The sequence below is a fragment of the Prionailurus viverrinus genome, chromosome E1, assembly GCF_022837055.1.
Source record: "Prionailurus viverrinus isolate Anna chromosome E1, UM_Priviv_1.0, whole genome shotgun sequence".
Classification (NCBI taxonomy): domain Eukaryota; kingdom Metazoa; phylum Chordata; class Mammalia; order Carnivora; family Felidae; genus Prionailurus; species Prionailurus viverrinus.
In genome coordinates this window covers 6,015,146-6,041,219 of record NC_062574.1, presented here as the reverse complement: position 1 = coordinate 6,041,219, position 26,074 = coordinate 6,015,146, and the positions used below count along the sequence as shown (strand labels likewise).

Genomic DNA, 26,074 nt, shown 5'->3' with positions numbered 1-26,074 from the left:
AGGGCCTGTGAATTCGTTCTCACTAATACTGTGTCCTTCTCTGTCCAGCACTGGCCCTCTCTCCCTCTCTAGTGTCCCTGTGAGAGCCTCGGTGAAGACTTGGTCCCCCCCCCCACCCCAGACAGCCCCCTCCGGGAAACCCTTCACCCAAAGGGACCCGCCGAGCCAGATGATGCCTGTCGACCTGGGGCAGGCCCTGGCCCTGCTGCCGCAGCTGGCGAAGGCCGAGGACTCCCCGTTCTGCGGACCGGACGCTGCCCCTCGAGGGGAGCTCTCTAACCCCGAGACCGCCCGCCAGCTCTTCAGGCAGTTTCGTTATCAGGTGACGTCTGGGCCCCACGAGACCCTGAGACAGCTTCGGAAGCTCTGTTTCCAGTGGCTGCAGCCAGAGGTTCACACGAAGGAGCAGATCCTGGAGATCCTCATGCTGGAGCAGTTCCTGACCATCCTGCCCGGGGAGATCCAGACGTGGGTGCGGACCCAGTGTCCGGGCAGCGGCGAGGAGGCGGTGACCCTCGTGGAGAGCTTGAAGGGAGACCCCCAGAGACTGTGGCGGTGGGTAAGCAGAGGGGGTAATCCGCCAGCGAGGGACAGGGCTCCCTTGGGGTCTCACGAGGCGTCTTGTCTTTTTTTCTGACTCTCAGCATGTGTGGTTTTCCACACTAACGACCAGTTCTCCAACTTTCTTTTCTTTTCTTCTCTTTTCTTTTCTTTAATATTTTTTTATTTTTGAGAGAGAGAGAGAGACAGAGTGTGAGCAGGGGAGGGGCAGAGAGAAAGGGAGACACAGAGTCCGAAGCAGGTTCCAGGCTCTGAGCTGTCAGCACAGAGCCCGACGCGGGGCTGGAACCCACGAGCCGTGAGATCATGGCCTGAGCCGAAGTCGGATGCTTAACCGACTGAGCCACCCAGGCACCCCTATTCTCCAGCTTTCTGATACCAGCCCGGTGTCTTACAAGTCGGTTCAAACCCGACACTAACATTCTGGGGTTGGCAGACCCAGGGGGATAAGGGTCATTCTGACGAGAATGCTCTTATTTTGGACACCAGTCACAGGTCACACAGGCCAACTGTCCTTAAGACCGACTGGCTGTATATTTGCTGGTTCCCACAACGCCCTCCCCAGGTTGGACAGGGAATGACTCACGGAACTCGCGAAAGCACGACTTACACTTGCTGGTTTATGATAAGGACCGTGATTCAGGAGCAGCAGCAGGAGGCCATGGGGATGGCGTGGGGCTTCCGTGGCCTCTCCCTGCATGCCGTGCGCCCGGTACTGCTGTGTGTTCACCAGCTTAGAGGCTCCCCAGACCCCATCATTTGGGGAGCTTGATGGAGGCTTCGTTACTTAGGCATGAGAGATTAGTCATTGGCCATTGGTGACCGAAAATCTCCGGCCCCTCTCCCTTCCTCAGAGGTTGAGGGTTGGGGCTGTGAGGTCAATCCTCTGATCACCCGGTGGGCATCTCTGATGACCAGCCTCCGTCCTGAAGCTCTCTGGGGGCCCACCAAGCGTCCCCTGCTTAGCCTCAACTCAGGCGTGATTGAAAGGGGCTCATCATGAATAACAGAATTGCTCCTGTCACTCCCTTCCTTTAGGGCAATTCCAAGGGTTTTAGCAACTCTGTGCCAGGAACCTGGGACAGAGACGAAATCCGTGTTTCTTATTATATCGCCCCAGTGTGTCCCCGTGTCTCCCCTAATTCTAAGGCTCCCTGGGACTCTGACCATTACAAACAGAGGCCAAAGCCTCTTGTCTCTGTCCATCTTTAGACTCAAGTGTCCAGGAAGTTGTACAAAGGATACCTGAGTTTTCACTGGTGGAGACTATCCAGTAGAAACACATTGTCGATGAACTTTGCCTTTATTTTGTCTTAATTTTTTTTAACGTTTATTTATTTTTGAGAGAGAGAGAGAGAGACAGACAGAGTGCAAGCAGGGGAGGAGCAGAGAAACAGGGAGACACACAATCCAAAGCAGGCTCCAGGCTCCGAGGCATCAGCACAGAGCCCGATGCGCGGCTGAACTCACAGACTGTGAGATCATGACCTGAGCCGCAGTCGGACGCCTAACCGACTGAGCCACCCAGGCGCCCCTCCATGGCGTGCCTTGAAGACCTCCCAGGCCTGATTCAGGCGTCTGCTTTCGGCTCCCCTCAGGTCATTTTCCTCACAGCTTCCTGCTGGTCTAGACGGAAAAGCTCGTGTGCCTCTTTCCCTGTTCCCTGTCCCCGAGGACCGCCCTGTGGTCTGTTATGGAGCATTAGCTGTGTTTCTTTCAGAACCCCTCATTCTGGATCCTTCAGTAACTAATTCCGTGTGGTCTCTAGATCAGCATCCAAGTTCTGGGACAAGAAATCCTATCGGAGAAGACGGACTCCGCAAGCAGCCGCGTGGGGGGAGCGGGGCGCCATCTTGAAATGGCGTCTCAGGAGCTGGGACCTCGGGCCTCCCCCTCCAGGCCTGGGGAGCCGCCGAGCCGTGCTGTGAAAGAGGAGTCTGACATGGAGCAGGAATTAGGTGAGGGGCGCTTCCTTGCGGTGGCATGTGGTGCGTCCTCGGGGAAATCTGGGGGCCGTGGTTAGTGGGCCTAAGACCGAGTGGAAAATGATATGCCGCTCGGATCAGGGTATCTCTGGAAAGTCTGGAAACGGAGTGGACTTAACTGAATCCCTCTGAGGGGGAGCTCTGGTCCGTGAATCTCCTCTATGGCTGGGCCAGACCATGTGAATTTTGGTTCTGAGGAAGGACGAGGAAACTGTGGATGAGGCTGTTGGGAAGGTTGGAGCGAGCTGGGGCTGGTTGGCGAGGGAGGGACGGGCATCGCTTCTGATGTGTACCGACCGATTGCATCGGTGCCCTCTGGGGAGTGGTTTGCGACGACATCTAGAGCCTTCCAACTTTCTGTTCCTCGCTTCAGTGCTGGCCGCTGCTGCCCTGGACGAAAGGCTCGTCGGAGACCAGGACTTCACGGCCTCCGTGCCCCAAGCAGCCCCTCAGGTGAGCCGGCTTCCCTGCTTGTCTTCCCCCCGCCGGGGCTCCAGCGGGAGTGTGGAAAGGGGACGTGCTGTCAGAAGGAGAGAGGACGGCTAGCAGGGCAACGACAGGCACGTGGAATGAAGCCCGAGTCCCAGTATTTCTCTTGAGGCAGAAGGCTGGGTGATCGTCACCTTGATAACGGAATCTGGACCCCTTCTTCCTGGAGGAAGTGGCTGTGAAGCTTCCGTCTTGTTTGTCCTGCTCCTGCTCTTGGGGTCGTGGGGAGAAAAGACTCTATTTCCTGGTCTCGGCCTCCCCCACGGGAGTCAGTTTGAGAGTTTGAATGGTTACGGGTCATGTGGGCCAGGCGACCTCCCCCAGCTTTAGGGAGGTGTAGTGGACAAACAGCAAACCGCACATATTTCAAGCATACGGTTTGGTAAGTTTCTTGACACGTATACACACGTGTGAAACCGTGTTCACAATCAGGTTGATAAACATCCCTGTTACGCCCACGGTTTCCTTTTGCCCCTTTGTGACCCCTCCCACCTGCCCCCCACCGCCCCCAGTGCTGAGATCCCAAGGCTGCCACTGAGCTGCTTTCTGTCACCATACATTAGCTTGCATTTTCTAGAATTGGGTGTGAAATGGAGTCATGTCATCTGTACTCTTCGTTCTTCTGCGTGTAATATATTTTTCTTGCTTCTTTTGATATTTTCTCAGTGGTTTTTAACGGTTTGACTACGATGGATGGCCTAGGACTCATTTTCTTCGTGTGGGGTTCTGGGATCTGTGGTTTTATAGTTTTCATCAAATTTGGAAAATCTTGACCAGTATCTCTTTGACCATCTTCTGTCTCCCTTCCTTCTCCACTTCTTTGTGGATTTTGAGAATAACCCCCACGTGGACTCTGTGTGAGGATAACGTGTGTACGTTCATTAGAGCTCTCCAGGTTGTCCCAGAGCTTTATTGATGCTTTCTGTCTCTATTAAAAAAAAAAAAATCTCTGTTTCATTTTGGATACTCCCTGTTCATGTGTCTTCAAGTTCAGTAATCTTCTCTTCTGCTTTGTCTGATCTGTTGTTAATCCCATCCAGTGTATTTTTCATCTCAAATGTCTTTTTCATCTCTAGAAGTTTGAATTGGGGCTTCATTATATTTTTCACATCTGTATTTAACATGTTCTGTTGTTCCTACATTTTCTTGACTGTACGGAATATGGCTATAATGTCTGTTTAAAAAAAATTTTTTTTAACGTTCTATTTATTTTTGAGAGAGACAGAGAGAGAGTGTGAGTGGGGGAGGGGCAGAGAGAGAGGGAGTCACAGAATCTGAAGCAGACTCCAGGCTGTCAGCACAGAGCCCGACGCGGGGCTCGAACTCACGAACCGTGAGATCATGACCTGAGCCGAAGTCGGACGCTTAACCGACTGAGCCACCCAGGCGCCCCTATGATGTCTATTTTAATGTCCTTGTCTGCTAATCTATCACCTGTGTCATTTCTGAGTCAGTTTGGATGGATTGATTGATCTCATTGTGAGGTGTTTTCCTGTTACTTAACCATGCCCAGCAACCTTTGATTGGATGTCAGACGTGAATTTTACTTTGTTGGGTGCCGAGTATTTTGGCATTTCTATAAAAGTTCTTTTTTTTTTTTAATGTTTGTTTATTTTATTTTTACTAAAAATTTTTTTAATGTTTATTTTTGGGAGAAACAGAGTATGAGCAGGGAAGGGGCAGAGCTAAAGGGAGACACAGAATCTGAAGCAGGCTCCAGGCTCTAAGCTGTCAACACAGAGCCTGATGCAGGGCTCAGACCCACAAACTGTGAGATCATGACCTGTGTCAAAATTGGACCCTCAACCAACTGAACCATCCAGCACCCCTTTTTATTTTTTAAAATATTTATTTATTGATTTTTGAGAGCAAGAGAGAGCAAGCATGTGCACGAGTGAGGGAGGGGCAGAGAGAGGGGGAGAGAGAGTCCCAAGCAGGCTCCACGCAATCAGCACAGATCCAGATTTGGGCCTCGAACTCATGAACTGTAAGATCATGACCTGAGCCAAATCAAGAGTTGGACACTTAACTGACTGAGTCACCCAGGTGCCCCATTTATTTATTTTGAATGAGAGAGAGTGCATGAGCAGAGGAGAGGGGCAGAGGGAGACAGAATCCCAAACAGGCTCTGTACTATCAGCGTGGAGCTTGACTTGGGGCTCGAACCCACGAACCGTGAGATCATGACCTGAGCCGAGTCAAGAGTTGGATGCTTAACCAACTGAAGCACCCAGGTGCCCCCCTGTAAATGTTCTAGAGCTTTGCTCTGGGATGTGACTGAGTTGCTTGGACGTAGTTTTATGGCACCAGAGAAAGAGAAGTCTTTAGTCTGGGCTAATGTCTCCCACCACCGAGGCAAGACCCTTCTGTGTATCGTACCTGATGCTGCTTGATGTATGAGGTTTTCCACTCTGGCTGGAAGGAAGTACCTACTGCCAGCTCTGTTTGCTCTGCTTCTCCTGGAGGCTCCTTCCCAGACCCGAGGGGGACCCCCTGGAGATCTCCGGAGCCTTCTCTCCGTTCAGCTCCCCACTCTGGTCTGCTGCCCTGCTGACTCTGGCTGCCTTCGCCTTCCCAGACCCTGAGCAACTTCCGCCAACTCTAGGGGGAGGGGGCCGCCTGACTCAGCCTGGCCCCCCTGCCTGTGCTTCCGGGCTGTTGTCCCCAGGTAGTGCGTTCGGCCAGTGCAGGGCTCACCTGATTTGTCTCCTCACTTTCAGGGAGCTCTGCTCTGCTCCGCCTGACAGGCGGTGTCCCCAAACCGTTGTTTCCTTTTCCAGTTGTTTTGTCTCCTTTTCCAGTTGTTTCAGGAGGGAAAGTAAATCTGGTCTCTGTTACTCTATCCAAAACAACTTGGGGAACAGGTTTATTTTGAGTATGTAGTTAACAACTCTGAAAAGTTGCATTTGATAAAAATAAAGTTTTTCTGGGGGCACCTTGGTGGCTCAGTCGGTTAAGTGTCTGACTTTGGCTCAGGTCATGATCTCGCGGTTTCACGGGTGCTGTGCCTGGAGCCCTCTGTGCCGACAGCTCGGAGCCTGGAGCCTGCTTTGGAGTCTGTCCCCATCTCTAACCGCCCCTCCCCTAATCACACTGTCTGTCTCTCTCTCAAATTTTAAATAAAGATTAAAAAAAATTAAACACTACAAAATTATTTAAAAAATAAAGTTTTTCTGGAACCCGTACGCCTTGATCAAAGCGTTGTTTCAAACCTTCGGGGAACTCTGCGGTTCTCTAGAGAAGGTAAGGGCAGGGAGGCCAGTAGGTGGTGGTGATGTGCTGCCCAAGCCCGGTGGCAGCTTCAGATTTCCAGGCTCAGGGATGTAGAAACCAGAATACGAACTTCACAGTTCACCCTGGGAGAGGGATGGGAGAAGGCAGGAGAGGGACAGACCTTTTTAGTGACTCAGGAGTACCTGTCTTCCCACTTTCAAGGTACCTAGAAACCAAATTGTTAGGTTTTGTAGTGCAAAAGATTTGGGTATTCTGTGAAATATTTCAAGCAGACGTGAGGATTACTGTTGCTTCTGTAGTAAGTACAGAGTGTTCCTATGAGAGGTCTGTACAATTTATGAACATCTTTTAGCTGGTAGAATTAAGCATTAACGAAACATTATGTAGCAACATTGACCGTGACTTGTTCTGGATAGCTCGAATCAAATGGCTAAAAAAAATGTTCACTGGCATGAGTCATGCCTGTGTCTGTGTGCATTTCCCTGTACTTAGCGGATAACTGATTAACAGCCCCTCGATCCAGACAAACAAAAGTCATTCCTAACCGCTTCCAGCATCCCTGCTCCCAACTATCACAAGGGCCATGTGCACCTCCAGAAGGGGCTTGATATTTAGTGGACGCTTTGTTACGTGCAGGGGATCTTGCAATAGATGTAATCACTCCCTTGAATCTCCTTTATAGGTTAGGAGCCTCGTGAATAATGCCAGAATAATGAGGTAGCATCCCCACGCAGTTTCATCGTTAGAAACCAGGAGTGAGTTAGAGCCTCTCGCAGACTCGGGGATGCTTTTACTCACATTCCTGCGTCTTCAGATTTCGGGAGAGGAACACAGTGCAGGGGGACCTGTGTGCGGGTCAGCTGTGGCAGCGTCTCACAAACCCACAAGGTGGCGCTGTCTCCACACAAAATCAAGGGTAGTTTTGCATCAGATTCCATAGTTTTGCATCAGATTCACGTGAAGCGTGAGGGGTCCCCTATTCAGCAGTGTTTGCTCAAACCTGTTCTTCTCCGGAGGTTGTGAAGGTAGCTTCATTCACAGATTAACACAATAAGCTCACAGTTCTACGAGCTCCTTTCAAAACTGAACATTTTATTTTATCTTTTAAAGGTTATTTATTTATTTTGAGAGAGAGAGAGCGCACGGGGGCGGGCATAGAGAGAGGGAGAGAGAGAGAACCCCAAGCAGGCTCCGCTCTGTCAGCATGGAGTCTGACATGGGGCTCGATCTCACGAACCATGAGATCCTGACCTGAGCCGAAATCAGGAGTTGGACGCTCAGCTGACTGAGCCACCCAGGCGCCCCCAAAGTAGAAAATTTTGAATTAAAATTAAAATAAAAAATGTGGTTATAGTTAATGCTTAAGTATATCGTGAAATACATTTAAGTCACTTTTTGCATTTTTATCCTAAAAAAAATCCAACCCCGTTTTCTTTTTAAAATTTTTGCTTAGTATCTGCTAATTGCAGACTTTTGGGTAAATCATGCTTTTTCAGACCTTTCTGCTTCCCTTTGATATGCTGTTAGGCAGACTTGACCTAGGACTGAGAATGGCTTCCCTGAGCATACCTCGTGCCCTGAGAATATCTCATTTTCTTATTCGCCCTCCTCATGTTTGCTCCCTGTAGCCTGGCTATTCATAATAGTGGGTGGTTATCAACTTTGGGGTTCCTGAAAGAGTACAGCATCCCTTCATTTTCTCTGCAAACCCTGATGAGCGTGGGAGACCGGGTGTCCCGTAGGCCGCACATAGAATAACACTACTACAGGCGTGATTTCCGAGGAGTTATTTGCCGAGGGCTTTATTTCCCCCAGACAGCATGCACCGAGAGCCTGCTCTGTCCTGGGCATCGTCTCGGGGCCTGACAGTGTACACACTGGAGCTCATGTGCTAACGGGGGCAGCTCTTAGCCAAACACCTGTGTGCGTGCTGGTGAATGCCAGGACTGAAAACTAGAGCGTGCTGTGAAGACAGGGGATGCCTGCGTTATTTCTGCCAATCAGGGTGTGAGCGTTATCCCACCACCGAGTGAGAACGGAGGCTCGGAAAGGTGGCGTCTCTTGCTGAGGGTCACGCAGGTAGAAGTGGCAGGGCCGGGACTCAAAAACCCGGCCCGGTTGAGTCACACAGGTAGAGTTTACAGCCGGGACCGGGCTGTTGATCACTCCGCCGTCCAGACTGGGCCTCCAGCGCTCCGCTCTTCGCGGGGAGATGGGGATTTGAATCCACAGACGCGGACTCCAGCTGGGCAGCGTTGCCAGGTTTGAGGCTCTAGCCTCCAGTCTCACAGGAGAAGAAGGGCATGTTTTGGGGGATAATTGAGGCACACCTTGCTCCAGAGAACCCATCGATTTTCCACTGAGTGGGAGGAAAGCCGGTCTAACGTTAGGCTGTAAACTCAGAACTGTTGGGGAGGCTCCACGTGTGCACGGAGGCAGCCCTCTGTCTCTGGTCTGAATCCACTGATCTGTTTCAGAGAGACTAGGATGCGTCCGACTTCCTTGTGGTCGCTTCCCACCTTTTTGCTGACCCGCGTGTGGTTTTCTAACAAATTCCCTTTTAATTCCTTTTCCCTCTTGATTTTCCAGAGTTTTAAAACATTTCTTTAATGTTTATTTTTGAGAGAGAGAGACAGACAGAGTGAGAACAGGGGTGGGGCAGAGAGAGGGAGACACAGAATCCGAGGCAGGCTCCAGGCCCCGAGCTGTCAGCACAGAGCCCGACGCGGGGCTGGAACCCACGAAACACGAGATCGTGATCTGAGCCGAACTCAGACACTTAACCGACTGAGCCCCCCAGGTGCCCCATGAATTTCCAGATTTTAATGAAATATTGGGAGTATCAGATTCCAACTGTTCAAAGACCTCTATTATAAGCATTGAGTTAAAAAAAATAAGGGGTGCTTGAGGGCTCAGTGGGGGAAGCATCCAACTTTTTTTTTTAATCTTTATTTTTGAGAGAGAGAGAGAGAGAGTGAACAGCAGAGGGACAAAGAGAGGGAGACAGAGGATACAAAGTGGGCTCCACACTGACAGCAGAGAGCCCGATGTGGGGCTCAAACTCACGAACTGCAAGACCGTGACCTGAGCTGAAGTCAGTTTCTTAACTGACTCAGCCACCCAGACTCGCCCAGCATCCAACTCGTGATCTCAGCTCAGGTCGTGATCTCACAATTGGTGAGATCAAGCCCCTCATCGGGCTCCACGCTGACAGTGTAGGGTCTGTTTGGGATTCTCTCTCTCCCTCTCCCTCTGCTTCTCCTGTGTATTCTCTCTCTCTCTCTCTCTCTCTCTCTCTCTCTCTCTGTCAAAATAAATATTTAAAAAAAGAAAGAAAGACAGAAGGACAGGGTAGAAGCTTTTGCCTTCTCTCTGTGTTCTTGACTCTTAAGTATGTGCAACTAAAAAGCCAGCACTTAAAATCTAGATGTATTCTTTTTAAAAAAAAATTTTTTTTTCAACGTTTTTTAATTTATTTTTGGGAGAGAGACAGAGCATGAACAGGGGAGGGGCAGAGAGAGAGGGAGACACAGAATCGGAAACAGGCCCCAGGCTCCGAGCCATCAACCCAGAGCCTGACACGGGGCTCGAACTCACGGACCGCGAGATCGTGACCTGGCTGAAGTCGGACGCTTAACCGACTGCGCCACCCAGGCGCCCCTTAATCTAGATGTATTCTAACCAGGGCAAGAAATACTGACGTGGAGACTGTCGTTTTCCCCTTGGCCTCTTCCCTTGAACTACCTCCTGTGATTCCTTAGATCATCTGATGGCCAGGCGGCGAGGGCATAGGCCTGTTTTCCTCCACTTTCCTACAGGGGAGGGAAGGCTGGGTTCAGAAACCTGCATTGGAGTCATGTCATCGCATGTTTTCTAGGAGCCGTGGAGGCACCTGGAGTCCGTCCAGAAGGAGCAGTACTGGGATCTCATGCTGGAGACCTACGGGAAGATGGTCTCCGGAGGTGAGGGTGTGGGCCAGTCCGGTGGGAGCAGACGTTAAACATTTTCTGTGTCCGTTAGAGAGAGCTGCTTCCATGGAAGTTCTTCGGGGGAAGGGGGCACTGGGGACATGGCTGGGAACTGGGGATAGCAGGGTCTGCGTGCCCGGAACTGTCACGGCTGCATTATGCGTGGTTACTCCTTAAATGTACGAGGTCGGGGATGGTGTTCCCGTGTGAAGGATGACGAGAGTGAGCGTCAGCTCCTCTCATGTTCCTCGTAAGTGCTGAGTTAACGATGGAACTCGGTGTGTCTGAGTCCCTGCTCTGTGCCACTAAGCCCCACTGGGCCAAGAAGCAGTGGCTCGCCCAAACGCGAGCCTTGGTGTGCAGGCGGGCCCTTCCGGTCACCTTGTGACCCTCACCATACATCCTGGTCACGTCATGAGTACTGGTGTCTGAGAAGCTCCCAGTAGCCTTCTAAGAGAAGGTTTTTTAAGTGGTCCCCAGATCCTTCCTATTTCCTCTTCACACTCAGGTTGTGCCTTTGACAGACCCAGACTGGTCCCTAGTTCTCCCCATTCACCTGGGCTTCATGTCGTCCCTCTGTGTACCAGGCATTTCCAGTTCCAAGCCTGATCCGACTGGTCCAACGGAGTATGGGGAAGAGCCTGCCGGGCGGCACCCTCACCTTAGTGAGAAGATCCCAAGGCCCACCTGCCTAGGTGAGTGGTCGTTCACTGGGGCCGAGCCCCTTCTGACCTCCTGTCGTTAAATTGGAGGGGGGTACAAGGACCTGAGGTCTGTGACGTTGTCTGTAACTAGCCACGATCTGGTCAGTCCAGTGTGAGTCCTGAGGTTGGGTCTCCTCATCTCTGGTGCACGGGCTGCTGGAACATACATACGTAATCGTGGAACAGAGACCACACATCGGACCCGCTGCCTTCGGGCTTGTCTGCCGTGACTGCTTGCTTCCTCAGAGCAAGTTAAGGTTAGTACAGACTGATACCAACACAGATAGAATTCCTTTCTAGAAAGGTTATGGAACAGCAGTAGGCAATCACTCTTCCTGACCCTTCTGGTTTTCGTAATTGTTGCAGTGAAGTGAAGACTGAATACGACAAACTGACAGAAAAACACATTTAACTAATCTCTAGGCACCTGACTTCTCCAAAACAGCAGCAACAACAAACATTTCCTGTAAATCATGTATTCTAAGACAGGAGGCAGGGAAATATGTGAACTTCTTCTGTGGTCATGCAGCCATCACCCTTTGTTTCCTGCACTCTGTTTAAAGCGTTGCGGGTGTAACGCCTCGTGTCCGCACGTACCCGCACCCCCGGCCCCCCCCCCCCCAACATACACTTCGCCATGTACAGAAGATCCCAGAACTGTGGAGGAAGAAAAGGACCAGAGATGAGAAGTGTATGGAAAGTGATCCTTTCCAGTGGGATCCAACTATTTCCCTTTGCCAACTAACACACTAAGAGACAGCAAGCTTCATGTGAAATGTACGATTTTAATTTTAACCAATATGTTTATCCTAATACTGTTCTCACAAGGATTCCTTTGGAGCAGGGTTTCTCAAACTGCATTTCCTGACCAATCAGTGTAGTGTGAAATCATGTTGCGGGTTGTATCCAGAATTTAAAAAAAATGCAGTGATAAGATTGAATGGAGAATATCAGAAAATATCAGGGTGGGTAATATTTTAGGAAATATTTGCTCTAAGTATGTGTGTATGTTCCATATTTCAATATAAACATACTTCTTTTTTTTAATTTAAAAATCCTTGTTAATGTTTGTTTATTTTTGAGAGGGAGAGAGAGAGAGAGAGAGAGAGAGACAGAGCACGAACAGGGGAGGGGCAGAGAGAGAGGGAGACACAGACTCAGAAACAGGCTCCAGGCTCCGAGCTGTCAGTACAGAGCCCGGTGTGGGGCTCGAACCCACAAACTGTGACTCATGACCTGATCCGAAGTTGGATGCTTAACTGACTGAGCCACCCAGGCGCCCCAATATAAACATATTTCTTTTTTTTAAATTTTTTGAAATGTTTTATTATTTATTTTTGAGACAGAGAGAGATAGAGCATGAACGGGGGAGGGTCCGAGAGAGAGGGAGACACAGAATCCGAAGCAGGCTCCAGGCTCTGAGCTGTCAGCACAGAGCCTGACGCGGGGCTCGAACTCACGGACCATGAGATCATGACCTGAGCCGAAGTCGGATGCTTAACCGACTGAGCCACCCAGGCGCCCCTAAACATATTTCTTACTGTTGGTAGCAGATCAAAAAGTTTGAAAACACTCCTTGAGAGTGTTGTTGCAGTACGATTTTTGTTTTAATAGATATTTTTAGAGCACTTTCAGATTCACAGCAAAGTTGAGTGGAAGGTACAAGGGATTTCCCGTATGCGTCCTTGTAGTGGGATTTTATTTGTGATACATGGTTCACCTATCTCCACTCATTCTTTTTTTTTTTTTTTCCTCCTTCATTCCTCCTGGTGACATGGTTGCATTAGCTCTTACCTTGAATGAGACTATGGGGAGTCTACACAGCCAGCCGGCCCTCGTAGGGCTAAGACATGGCAATGTCTGCTCTTGACAGAGAGGAAATGTGGGGAGAGAGACCAGGGAAGTGGCCATGGGCAGGGCAGACTGGAAGGGCATGCTGGGAGCAGGGGAACCCCGTGGAAAGTCGATGCAGGAGCCCAGCTGTGCCGGGGTGAGCCCTGGACTAGTGTGGAAACAATTAACAGGATCAGAAAGGATTCAAAGACCCAAAAGCAGCCAGTTCGCCAGATCTGGGCTCACACCAAGGGGCAGAAGTCTCAGGAGAGAGCATGCATGCTGTGTGTTTGACCATACGGAAGAATAGTGCATGGTTAAAGCAGGCCAGCAGGGGAATACACCTCAAAAAGCCACGTCCTCATCTCTGATCAAAACCCCAAGGGGTTTAAAAAAAAAATTATTTGGGAAAAGGATTCTTAAGTAGTTATCTGTGATACTGCAAAGTTACTAAAGAGTCTTGAAAGAAGAATTGTTCATCGACACTAGATCTGTAAACATTACGAGTCTGTTGTTTTAGTCTGGCTGGCCCAGTTGGTCAAGCACGCCACCTGATCTCAGGGTCATGAGTTCGAGCCCCATGTGGGGCGTGGAGCCTATTTAAAAAAAAAAAAGTCTGTCATTTTAGAAAGGTAAAATCAGTAAAATGCTGGGATATGGATATAGAAGTAGACACACAGGCCAGCAGAACAGAAGAGGGAGCCTTGGAAGAGAGGCTCATCAGGCAAGAATTCTTTTGAATTTTTTTTAATGTTTATTTTTGACAGAGACAGAGCATGAGTGGGGGAGGGGCAGAGAGAGAGGGAGACACAGAATCCAAAGCAGGCTCCGGGCTCCGAGCTGTCAGCACAGAGCCCAACGCGGGGCTCGAACTCACAGACCGTGAGATCGTTACCTGAGCCGAAGTCGGACGCTCAACCGACTGAGCCACCCAGGCGCCCCTGGGCAAGAATTTGATGTGAGACAGAGGAAGAGGCCACGCGGGTCTGTGGATGAGGTGTTCTTCCATGAACAGCATTCTTTGGGAAGAGGCATCGGTTTAAATGTGATGAATGTCATACACCAAAATAAGTTGGAAATAGATGAAAAAGATAAAATAGGAACATAATAATAAGGAAGGAACCGGGTGACTGTTTGACTCACTGTCTGGGCGGGGAAGGTTTTATCAGTATAAAAGCCATGGAGGAAAACCATTAGGGAAAAGATGAATAGACTTGAGTACACTGGGGCGCCTGGGTGGCTCAGTCGGTTGAGCGTCCGACTTCACCTCGGGACATGGTCTCACAGTTCATGGGTTCGAGCCCTGCGTCGGGCTCTGTGCTGTGACAGCTCGGAGCCTGGAGCCTGCTTCAGATTCTGTGTCCTCTCTCTCTCTGCCCCGGTTGCACTTGTGCTCTCTCTCAAAAATAAATGTTAGAAAAAAAAAATAGACTTGAGTATACTTAAAATTAAGAAACCCCCCACAACTTACACATATACATAAATGGCCACAAACAAAATTCAGGTATTGGTGAAAAACATTGTTCATGAAAATGACAGATAAATGATTATCTTTCTTTCCTTTCTTTCTCTTTTTCTTTCTTTCTCTCTTTTATTCTCTTTCTTTCTTTCTTTCTTTCTGTATATTTTTGAGAGAGAGAGCACAAGTAGGGGAGGGGCAGAGAGAGTCAGGGGACAGAGGATCTGAGTCGGGCTCCATGCTGACAGCAGAGAGCCCTATGCGGGGCTCCAGCTCACAAACTGCGAGATCGTGACCCGAGATGAAGCTCAATAGACCCGAGCTCAATAGCCTGAGCCACCTAGGCACCCCTCAATGATTATTTTTCTTAACATGGTGAGAGTTAATGTAGGATAATAAGAAAAAAAAAATGACTTTCTCAATGAAAGAATGGACAGCAGTCTTTACGAAACGTAGGTCTTAAATGTGAAAAAATTCATCCTTTAATAACAAAGGTGTTAAAATTTATAACAGTGATAAACTATGTTTTCACTGGTTTCAAAGGCCAATATTTAAAAAAAAAAAATTTTTTTTTAAACATTTATTTCTGAGAGACAGACAGACAGTGAGCAGGGGAAGGGCAGAGAGAGAGGGAGACAGAATCCGAAGCAGGCTTCAGGCTCCGAGCTGTCAGCACAGAGCCTGACACGGGGCTCGAACCCATGAACCATGGGATCATGACCTGAGCCAAAGTCGGATGCTTAACCAACTGAGCCACCCAGGCGCCCCTCAGAGAAGGCCAATATTTTAGAAATACTCAGTACTTAAGGCCCGAACACTGTCCTTTGCTTAGCCCAGCTGGTCATACTGGGGGGTGGCACAGTCCTGGAGATTGATTCGCCAGCCAGTGTCAGGAGCCTCAGCATCAGTGTTGGCGCCTGCTGACATGGTAATAACCCTGCAGGGAACCCAAAATGGTCAGAAATGTGGGCAAAAACGTATGAAGAAAAAGCACAGTGTTATTTATAGTAGCAAACCCACAACAAATAGCCTTGGTTTCCAGAGTAGGAAAATCCTTCAGTAAATCATGTGTTTGCTATTATGTGTTCATGGTGACGTCTCTACAATAGATCATTATTCAGCTTTCAAATGATATTCATAACGGCTCCTTTAAAGACAAGAGAAAGTACCTTTGTCACTTTAAAGACCAGAGAAAGTGCCTTTGTCATCTGAGAGGGGTGTGTCCTAAGACTTTGTGAATTAAGTCAGATCTAACTCTTTAGCAGATTCCTGGGGCTCTAGCAGATAATTTGAAGGCACTGATGCAGGAATGAGAAAGGTGAATAGCTTCTTTAGGTCTACAGAAATAACGTATAAAAGTTGGAAAACATATTCTACCACCAGAATAAAAATCTTTACTATACGTATCATTTAGTGGTAGCAACCAAAAACTTAAGGTATGACCAAAAGAAAATTAAAAAAAAAAATTTTTTTTTTTAACGTCTATTTTTGAGAGAGACAGAGACAGAGTGTGAGCAGGGGCGGGGCAGAGAGAAAGGGAGACAGAATCCGGAACAGGCTCCAGGCTCCAAGCTGTCAGCACAGAGCCCGACACGGAGCTCGAACTCACAAACCGTGAGTCCTCCCCACCCCGCCCCCCCCAAAAGCACACATACATACATAGGTAAAGACTAAACAAAGATCAGAAGGAAATACATAATCATGGTTGCTACCTCTGGATGGTGTGATTGAGGTCGATTTGCTTTTCTTCTTTATGTTTTTCTCTCCAAATTGCTTTTAGTGCTTTAGATGTAATCAGATAAAAACAAATCGTTTTGCCAAGTAACGCCCTTACATAATATACTTGTTTTTCCTGGGCCTTAAGAAATGCATGCCGCTCGTTTATGGGGGGCAGGGGCGGTCAGCAGAGCCCTCTGTGCGCTCCGTCTGCCCTGTGAGGTTCTCGGCTCTGGAGCTGGACACTGAGCCCGGACCCCAGCACGAGTGCAGTGAGTGTCCGGTCGCCCAGGCCGGATGGTGTCTTCCTTCCTCACTCACTGACTCCTTCTTGATAAGGAGAATTCATGTTTTCCGAGGACCTTTTTCTTGACGTAGGGGTTAGAAAACAGGGCACAGCATTGATGGAACGATTTCAAATCTTCTTTCTTCTTCCAGGAGACAGGCAAGAGAATGACAAAGAGAACCTGAATTTGGAAAATTGCAGGGGCCAGGAGCCTTCCGACGTCTCCTGCCACGCCTCAGGGGAGGCGCCTTCCCAGGCCTCCTTGAGCGGCCTCTTCGGTGAGGATGCACCGAGATGCTTTGGAGAAGTGGACAGTCGCCCCGAGGCCCCGGGAGACCTGCAGGGTGAGGGGCCGGTGGGCCAGCTCTCTCCTCAAGAGAGGAATTCTGGGAAACAGCATGTGGCCAGTCCCCGTCCAGAAGACCTGTCCCTGCTGTGGCTGGAGGAGAAGAGAGACGCCTCCCCGAAGGGGCAGCCGAGGGCCCCCATGGCCCAAAAACTCCCCACCTGCAGGGAGTGCGGGAAAAGCTTTTACAGGAATTCTCAGCTTGTTTTCCACCAGAGAACTCACACTGGAGAGACATACTTCCAGTGCCCCACCTGCAAAAAAGCCTTTCTGCGGAGTTCAGACTTCGTGAAGCACCAGAGAATCCACACGGGGGAGAAGCCCTGTAAATGTGGCCACTGTGGCAAAGGCTTCAGCGACTTCTCGGGACTGCGTCACCACGAGAAGATCCACACGGGAGAGAAGCCCTACAAATGTCCCATCTGCGAGAAGAGTTTTATTCAGAGGTCAAACTTTAACAGGCATCAGAGAGTGCACACAGGAGAGAAACCGTACAAGTGTCCCCGCTGCGGGAAGAGTTTCAGCTGGAGCTCGAGCCTTGATAAACATCAAAGATCCCACTTAGGAAAGAAGCCCTTTCAGTAGCCAAGCTCCCTGAGCCCATTTCTATCTCTGGGCCATTTAAAAATACTTCCTTCCATCTGGAGACATCGCATCGCTTAAAGGCCAGCCCTGTTCTCTCTGTTATTTTATGGATTCGAGAGGAGAGTCACCAGGGCACGGCTTTGGACTGGGAGGACACGTTGGCCTCTGGGTTGGGTTTCGTGTGGGTTTCATTTCTTGCCTCTGCGTCGGGAGACAGAGTGGTCTTTCTCCGTCAGCTCGTCTCTTGCGGTGGATCCCTTGGGGAAAAAGGTTCACTTGGAGATCCTGTTCTATTCTACAAGTGCCGTCTGGAGAGAGCTCAACTGGATTGGCTGCATGGCAGCTCATGGCGGCTCATGGGAAGGGCCTGGGATCAGCGGTTTAGGAGGGGGGTTCGGGAGCAGGCCCTCTGTCACAGGAAGGGCAGCAGAGAGGGCCAGTGAGCTCACGTGTGTTCCTTGCCAGACGGGTGCAAAATTAACCTCAACTGTCTCTCGTTCTAAATAAACTTCTTAGAGTTACCCCGTATCTTTCTTTGTGTCTGAAGTGTCCCCTGTGTTCTAAGCGTAACTCAAGGCGCATTTTCTCATGGAATCACCCTGAACGGTAGTTGAGCACCTGACCATCCCGTACAGACTTACCAGGTGTATCCGTCAGCGGAAGAGCGAGAGGAAATCGCTAACCTGGTGCCCAGGTGTGAGAGCTGGGTTAGCGCCGGGCATTCTTTGTCTCTTCTGAGCTCATCTCCCGCTTGCTCACCTGCCTCAACCTGCCCCTCTTTCTCCTGGCTATCAATTTTCCAGAGTGTTCTGTGCTTTAAAATTGCCTTTATTACCCCATTTTGTCAGTAGATATTAGGAAGAAGTCATTAGTAGTGATGTAATGTCCGTTCTGTCTAGGGGTGTGACACATACATCTAACCTGCCCACTTGTCCCCTCTTCGAAGTCACGTGCCCCCCCCCCCCCCCCCCCCCCCAGTGTCCTGCTCTCATAGTGTGGGAGTTTCACCTTCCTTCCGTCTTCGTCCTCCTCTTGCCTGCTCCGAGTTTACTGCTGCTGGTGAGGACCAGGAAGGAGGGCAGTGATCTGTAGGCACGAACCGGCAGATTGAAACTCAAGTTGGATTTCTTGGATTCCAGAGGGATTTTTAACCCCCTTGTCGCATGAAGGTGAGGGGGAAGGCCCCTCATTAGGAAGTGCAGGAACCACAGGGCAGAAAGCAGGAAAATCATGGAGGAACCAGCGTTCGATTTTGTATTCGGTACAGCAGAGATTTGTAGGGTGGTGGGATTTTATGTTTCAGGTTTTTTTTTTTTTAATGTTTATTTTTGAGAGAGATTAACCAGCCCTCCAGGGGAACTCGGATGCCAGCTCAAGTTTAAGGGCCCCTGTTGTAAATCCTAATTCATCAAGGATATGGGGGTGGTGGTGGTAATGATTCCAGAAGGAATACTGGGCCCTCCTGGACTCTTCTTAGCAAACAGACCTTCCTATAAGAGCTCTTTAAAACAGTGGAGCTCTTTGGGATTCCAGCGAAAATGTGTTAGAGAAAAATCTAGAAAACTTCTAGGCTAAAAAGCTGCAGGCACAGGGTTTCTCCGTGGGTCCCTCTGAAATGATCTGATGGATGATAGAGATACTGGGAAACAACCTATCTCATTCACGGTTGTGTTCTCAGCACACGGTAAGTGTTTAACTTACTGAATGCATGTGTGAGTTAATAAGGGATACATGTCCTATGTGTACTTCCTCTGTCCTTTAGATCACTGATCGGCAAAATGTGGCCCAGCATCTGTTTTTGTAAATATGGTTTTATTGGAGCCCAGCCACACCCATTTATTTATGTTCTGGGTTGAGTCATTGCAGCAGAGAAAAATGCCCTGCAAAGCATAGACCATTTCCCGAGTGGCCCTTTCTAGAAAAAATTTGGCGATCCCTGATCCAGAGTAACTGGTCACAATGCAGCCTCTGACCCCGGGGCGATGCTGACAGCTGCTGGTCTATGGAGTAGCTGGGAGCGGAGCACTGGGTACTGTGCCGTGTAACTACATCAGGGCTCAGGTGTTTGTGGTTCGTTTCTCTTGGTCTCTCCAGGATCATTTATGACTCTGCCTGCTCACAAAGCTGGGACCAGACACAGTCGAAGAATAAATCACTTTATTGGGAACGGTGCAGTGTTGTGAAATGCTTCCCCTGCTCGTTCCTGGACCCGAATTCGTCCAGCTGTCGCCGCAATTGTAGGCACATCTCTCCGGGGTCCCTACAAGCATTCTACAGAATTGTGAGTACATGTGATTTTTTTTTTTTTTTTTAATGTTTGTTTATCTTTGAGAGAGAGGGAGAGAGAGACAGGACGAGCAGGGGAGGAGCAGAGAGAGGGAGACACAGACTCCGAAGCAGGCTCCGGGCTTTGAACTGTCAGCAGGGCTCGAACTCACAAACCGTGAGATCATGACCTGAGCCGAAGTCAGATGCTTAACCGACTGAGCCAGCCAGGTGCCCCAAGTACATGCGATTTCTTATCTATGCGTCTGTGTCACCCCTCCCCGCCTTGTCCCTCTGGGCAGCCTCCAGCCCAGCCTTGTGTTCTCAGTGGCTAAATCTGGAGAAGCAAAGCGACTCCAGCAAGAACCCACTTAGATGCCTTCTCCTTGGTCTTCAGGTTGAAAGTCCACACATAGGTGGGTCCCCGCTGGCAAGTCTTGTACACGGGACAAGGATAGACGCTGCGGCTGTCCTGTTTATCTGCAGGAATGGCCTTGATGAACATCACGGGCATGGGGGGTGTCAGGTCCTTCAGCTTCGCCTCCGTAATGACCCCTGCCTGGGGACAAGAACATGAAAGGAGCCACCTTAGATCAGACACAGAGTGCAGCCAGCCAGCCAGCCTCCTGTCAGAAGGCCCAGCAGCTGAGACACTGGGAAGGCCTGGCTGCCTTATGAACTGTTAACCCACGATGGGACGGCAGGTGAGATGCGGGAAACCGATTTCTGCTGTTTTCTAGCCTAAATCACTTTCTGAAGGAGAGTTCTAGAAGTTGTTATGTATCATATACAGATTAATCCCTTTGTGACTTGAGCCTCTATTTTTATTTCCTCATCCATTCACTTCATAAGCATATCGAATGCAACTATTTGCCAGATGGTCATCATAGAAGGTGCTAGGGCTTTGAAAGACGAGGAAGACACAGTTCGTGCCAGCAAATGCTTTAGATTTTAAGGGTTGGGTTATGTCTTTTTCAGCTTCATATGGGACCTCCTCCACCCTCTAGAGCATTTTGACTTCTTGAGCGGAGCTGTGTTCTATCTTTACTCATGTGATAGGGACCTAACTTCTGGAGCTTTCTAGTTGGGGCCTCTGTGGTTTTCTGAGATGAATCAATAGAGTGATGTGGGGCTGTTTATTTTTATTTACTTTTTTTTTTTTTTTTTTCCCTAGTCCTGAGAAATGTTCTGAGGACCAAAAGCATTCCTGTATCAAATAAGCTTGGGAAAAGGTGCTTACCATACACTGAAGACAGGAAGTCCCAGCAGTAAAGAAAAGGGGTGGACTTTATTTAACCTGGTGCTTCCCAAACTTATTTGACCACAGGACTCTTTTCTTTTCAATCTATTTATTTCCTATGGCACTAGTGTTTTATGGAACTTACTGTGGGAAATGTTGATACAGAGCGATTCACAGATACCTCGCAGTTGCCCTGGTGACTTGGATCCCCTTCTACTATGGATAGAGCTTGGCTCATTTTCCATGAAATGTTTGATTTTAAAATTTTTTTTAATGTTTACTGTTTTTGAGAGAGAGGGTCAGACAGAGAGAGAGAGACAGAGAGCAAGCAGGGGAGGGGCAGAGAGAGAGGGAGACACAGAGTCTGAAGCAGGCTCCAGGCTCTGAGCCATTAGCACAGAGCCTAATGCAGGGCTCGAACTCACAGACCTTGAGATCATGACCTGAGCTGAAGTTGGATGCTTAACCGACTGAGCCACCCAGGCGCCCCTCCATGAAATGCATTTAAAGGGGAGGACGTGCCTTTTCAGTTCTGTTAGAGGCTGGCATGAGGCATGATGAGTAACAGATCTTAGGGAAACAGTAGGCACTCCCTTAACATCAACAACTGAGTGTTTATGGCAGGGAGTGGGAGAAGGGGTAGAACCTTTCTTTTTTCCTCACGTACCTCAGAACCAACCCTTTTAAAATGTACAAGTCAGTGTTTTTTAATGTACAGTCATCACTTTGTAATTCCAGAACATTTTCATCACCCCTTCTCCCCCCCTCAAGAAACCAACCATGGGCAGCCACCATGAGTAGTGGGGTATTGGTGCCTCCAGTGATTATGGTTGAATTCTCTATATGAATGGCATATTTGTTTCCATCTCTTAACTTTTAACCTATTTGTGTCTTTGAATCTAAAGTGTATCTCGCGTAGACAGCATATACTTGTATCATTAAAAAAAAAATTCTGCCATTCTCTGCCTTTTGATTATAGTGTTTAATTTATTTATATTTAATGTAATTACTGATAAGGTTTACATCTGCCATTTGACTCTTTGTTTTCTATGTCTTGGGTCTTTATTGTTCCTTGGTTTCTCCATTGTTGCCTTCTTTTGTGTTAAATAGATCTATTTCAGTGTACCATTTTAATTCCCTTGTTATTTCTTTTACTATATAAAAAAAATTATTTTCTTAGTGATTTCCCTAGGGATTACAATGAACTTCAGTGTATAAACATCAACTTCAGTGAATACCAACTTAATTTCAGTAGTGGACAAAAACTTTATTCCTCTATATGTTCCTTTCCTTCCCCTTCCTCTGCTTAAGACCTTGTGCTGTTTTCATGATACAAATTACATCTTTCTGCTTATCAGCAGGTTTAGAGTTATTGCTTCCTGCAATTGTCCGTTAAATCAGGAAGGAAATAAAAGTTACAAACAAAAATCCATTTATATTTTCTTATATATTTACAGACATAATTACCTTTGCTGGTGTTCTGTTTCTTCATGTGGACTTGAGTTACTGTCTTATAACTCATTTCATTCTGAAGGACTCCCTTAAGTATTTCTTTTTCTTTTTTTTTTTATTCAAAAATTTTTTTTTTATTTGAGAGAGACAGAGTAAGCAGGGGAGAGGGGCAGAGGGAGAGAGAGAGCATCTTAAGCAGGCTCAACACTCATTGCGGAGCCTGATGTAGGGCTTGATCCCATGACCATGAGATCATGACCTGAGCCGAAATCAAGAGTCGGACGCTTTAACCGACTGAGCCACCCAGGCGCCCCTCCCTTAAGTATTTCTTATAGGTCTGGTCTGCTAGTGGTGAATTCTCTCTCTCTCTTTAAACTTGGGAATGTCTTAATTTCTCCTTCATTTTTGAAAGATAGTGTTACTGGATATGGAATTTTTGGCTGACAGTCTTTCTGTCGGCACTATGACTTCCATTCTACTGTCTTCTGACTTCATGGTTTCTTAAGAGAAATCATCTGTTCATCCAATGGAGGACCCCTTGGAAGTGATGGATTGCTTTCAAGGCTCTTTCTTTACCTTATAACATGTCTGCGTATGGATTTCTAAGTTTATCCTATTTAGATTTTGTTGAGATTCCTGGATGTGTAGATTAATCTTTTCTTTTTTTTTTTTTTTTTAATCAAATCTGGAAAGTGGCCATTATTGCTTCAAATATTCTTTCTGGCTATTTCTCTCTCTCTTCTCCTTTTGGGACCGCTACTATGTAGATGTTTGTATGCTTGAGTATTCCTCAGGTTTCTAAACTGTTCATTTATTTTGTTCTTTTTTTCTGCTTCTCAGCTTGGATAATCTCAAGTGATACATTTCCAAGTTTGGCCATTCTTGTCTACTCAAATCTTCTGTTGAATTCCTCTATTTAATTTTAATTTTTTAATTTAATTTTTAATTTACTTTTTAATGTTTACTTATTTTTGAGAGAGAAAGTACAAGTGGGAGAGGGTAGAGAGAGAGAGGGAGACGCAGAATCCAAAGCAGGCTCCAGGCTCTGAGCTGTCAGCACAGAGCCCCATGTGGGGCTCGAACCCACGAACTGTGAGATCATGACCCGAGCCGAAGCCGGACACTTAACCAACGGAGCCACCCAGGCGACCCGAAAACTTGAATATTTTAAATAATACATTGTGGCAACTCCAAAAGTCAGGCTCCCTCCATAGAGTTTGTTATTGTTTGTTGAATGAGTTTTCTGAACTGACTCTCTATAGTCTGTCTTTGACACCTAAGGCTCCTGAAGTAGCCTGCTTAGTTAGCTTGGTGGTCAGCACATAGTTGGACAGAGGTTTCTTAGACGCCTGGATCCAGTGAGTCTCACAGGTTCTGCCCCAGGGCTCTGTGCATGTGTTGCGCATGCCTCCAGGGCTCAGCCAGGCAGTTGAAAACTCTACCTTAGTCTTCACTTCCTGCTTGCACAGAGCCTCAGGGTCAGCCAGAAGTGAGCTTACAGACTTCTCAGGGCTTTCTTGAGCCTGTGCACAGCCCTGCCCATGGGCATGGCCCTCTAGGTTTCCAAGGATGAGTTGGAGGTCATCTCATTCTCCAGCTTTTCCTTTTAAGCGGTAGCCTAGTTAGCCTAGTATTTGTAGTTAGCCTAGTATTTGTTCCACTGTTCATTTTTTTAATGTTTACTTCTGAGACAGAGAGAGACAGAGCACGAGTAGGGGAGGGGCAGAGAGAGAGGGAGACACAGAATCTGAAACAGGCTCCAGGCTCTGAGCTGTCAGCACAGAGCCTGATGCGGGGCTCGAACTCACGAACCGTGAGATCGTGAACCTGAGCGGAAGTCGGACGCTCAACCGACTGAGCCACCCAGGTGTCCCTATAGTTTAGATCACCTGACTGTTTTTCCCCATTAACTCTGTACTAACAGCTAGGAATAGCTAAGTGGCACTTGCCAAGCACTTGTGTGACTAAGCACTTCTTCCAGATCATGTGTTATCACAAACGTGAACTTGTTCTGGAGGTATCCATCCTTGCCCGTGTCATTTATCCCAGCCAATCTTAGGGTGACTCAAATCTTTATTAGGCTCCAGTGAGGAACCCTTTCAGAATGTCACGTTGAAATAGTATCTACGGGGCTCCCTTTGGAGATGGGGGCAGTGCAAAAGGCAGAAGGGATTCCTGTCCTTCTAGAGCTCGTGGATGAGGAAAGTGGCCCTGGAAGGTGAAATGACATCCCCAGGGCGGGCAGCCAGCATCAGGGATAGCTCGAGAGTTAGCGACTCTCACACTTCTGGAGCATTCTCTGTGGGCCGGGCACAATTCCAGGTGTCCCCGCATATGAACTCATCTTTGCAGAAGCTCTTATTTTCCCCTTTCACACTTGAGGAAACTGAGATTTGGAGAGGTAGAACCACGTCCCAAGGTCCCAGAGTTAACGGACGGTAGTGCTGGGATTCAGATCCGGCCAGTTTGGTTCCAGAGCCCTTGCTTTTAATCGGCGCAAAGCCTGTGCTCTCCGCACCGTCCCTGGCTGCATGAGAGTGCCTTGAGAGCCTCAAGGAAAGGCCACCCAGGTCAGAAGGTCCAGGGCATCCCCTTTGCACAATCACCCTCTATGGAGGCAAGGTGTAATTGAATCAGCCCACAGAGGGTGTCCCACCCCAAGATTTACCTGTACGTCCCAGCGAGCGCCTTCCATAAAGAGGCCATGGATGTAGGCCCCCTCCCGAGGGGCGCTCCTGAAGTCCTCCCTGTTCTTCTTTGTCACGTCACACTGCAGGGCCATCTGGTCCAGTGGCCACTCGTTCTTGCGGGCCGTGGACTGCATGATGGCGGTCAGGAAGGACTGGGGGTTGAAGAAGCCCGTCAGCCACACCGTGGCAGGCATGGCGAAGTCTCCTATCCAGGCCTCCAACTCTTTGATTCGGTCGAGGAGGTCCACAAACCAGGCTCCCAGGCCTGCCGTGGAGGGGTAGGCTCGCCTGGCCCAGGGCTCTGGCACCGTGTCTAGGTACAGGGCGTTCTGTAAGTTCTCCATGTCGCTGGTCATGGTCAGCTCCCCCTGTAGACGAGGGGCAGGAGGGGACAGAGTGAGGGGGCAGGAAGTCCCTGGAGACAACCGGCTGTAGGGACCGCTGGCTCATGGCCTACAGGCAGACAGATGAGTCCAACAGTGGTGGCCATGACTGTCCCTAATACTTGGTTTGCAAGGTGTGTGAGTCCACACCTATGTACTGACAGCAGTCGACGTCCACTGCGGATCTCAGACCACCTGTGGGTTCCCTACCCTAAAGCCTGGGTGCTGGCTCTCCTCCCGCCTTTGCAGCGGGCCTCGCAGCTCAGAAGCACGAGAGGCCCGAGGCTGGACGATCTGTGTCCCCCCCAAATCGAGGATCTCCCCCAGAGTCAAGGTAGGAGATACACAGTCAACTTGAAGGAACCCACCTCCAACTGCTAGATGAAAGGTTACGTCGAAAACCGAAAACCATCATTAGGTTTGATTTTGTAACTTTGGTTATGACACGGATCTCCAGCAATTTCTTTCCTTTTTTTTTTTTTTTTTTAAATGTTTATTTATTTTGAGAGAGAGTGAGCGAGCAGGGAAGGGGCAGAGAGAGAGAGAGAGAGAGAGAGAGAGAGGGAGAAGGAGACAGGAGACAGAATCCCAAGCAGGCTCCACACTGTCAGCACAGAGCCTGATGCGGGGCTCAAACTCATGAACCACGAGATCATGATCTGAGCCGAAATCGAGAGTCAGATGCTTAGCTGACTGAGCCACCCGGCGCTCCTCCAAATTTCTTGAAGACCCCATCTCTATTGTAGTGGTTTCTGCACAGGGGTTAGGGTACACGACAAGGCTCGCATTATGGGCTGAATGTTTGTGCCCTACCCACCGACACCCAAATTTCCGTGTTGAAATGCTAACCCCCAGTGTGATGGTATTAGGAGGTGGGG

At 48.8% G+C, this 26,074-nt stretch overlaps 2 protein-coding genes across 2 annotated transcripts in view; one reads left to right on the top strand and one right to left on the bottom strand.

Annotated features, from left to right (window-relative positions):
* The window catches only part of ZNF18 (zinc finger protein 18), a 29,525-nt gene extending 11,831 nt beyond the window's left edge, over nt 1-17,694 (top strand). Inside the window, exons 2-7 of the mRNA XM_047832567.1 lie at nt 49-559; nt 2,330-2,519; nt 2,920-2,999; nt 10,147-10,231; nt 10,825-10,932; nt 16,388-17,694. Of these exons, the coding sequence (XP_047688523.1) occupies nt 170-559; nt 2,330-2,519; nt 2,920-2,999; nt 10,147-10,231; nt 10,825-10,932; nt 16,388-17,166 (1,632 nt within the window). The 5' untranslated portion in view covers nt 49-169 and the 3' untranslated portion in view covers nt 17,167-17,694. The remainder of the gene's footprint in view (nt 1-48; nt 560-2,329; nt 2,520-2,919; nt 3,000-10,146; nt 10,232-10,824; nt 10,933-16,387) is intronic.
* Nucleotides 17,695-19,679: 1,985 nt separating this feature from the next.
* Nucleotides 19,680-26,074, bottom strand: part of DNAH9 (dynein axonemal heavy chain 9) — a 330,380-nt gene continuing 323,985 nt past the window's right edge. The window contains exons 68-69 of the mRNA XM_047832566.1: nt 24,792-25,181; nt 19,680-19,990 (exon numbers count right to left, since the gene is read on the bottom strand). Of these exons, the coding sequence (XP_047688522.1) occupies nt 19,763-19,990; nt 24,792-25,181 (618 nt within the window). The 3' untranslated portion in view covers nt 19,680-19,762. The remainder of the gene's footprint in view (nt 19,991-24,791; nt 25,182-26,074) is intronic.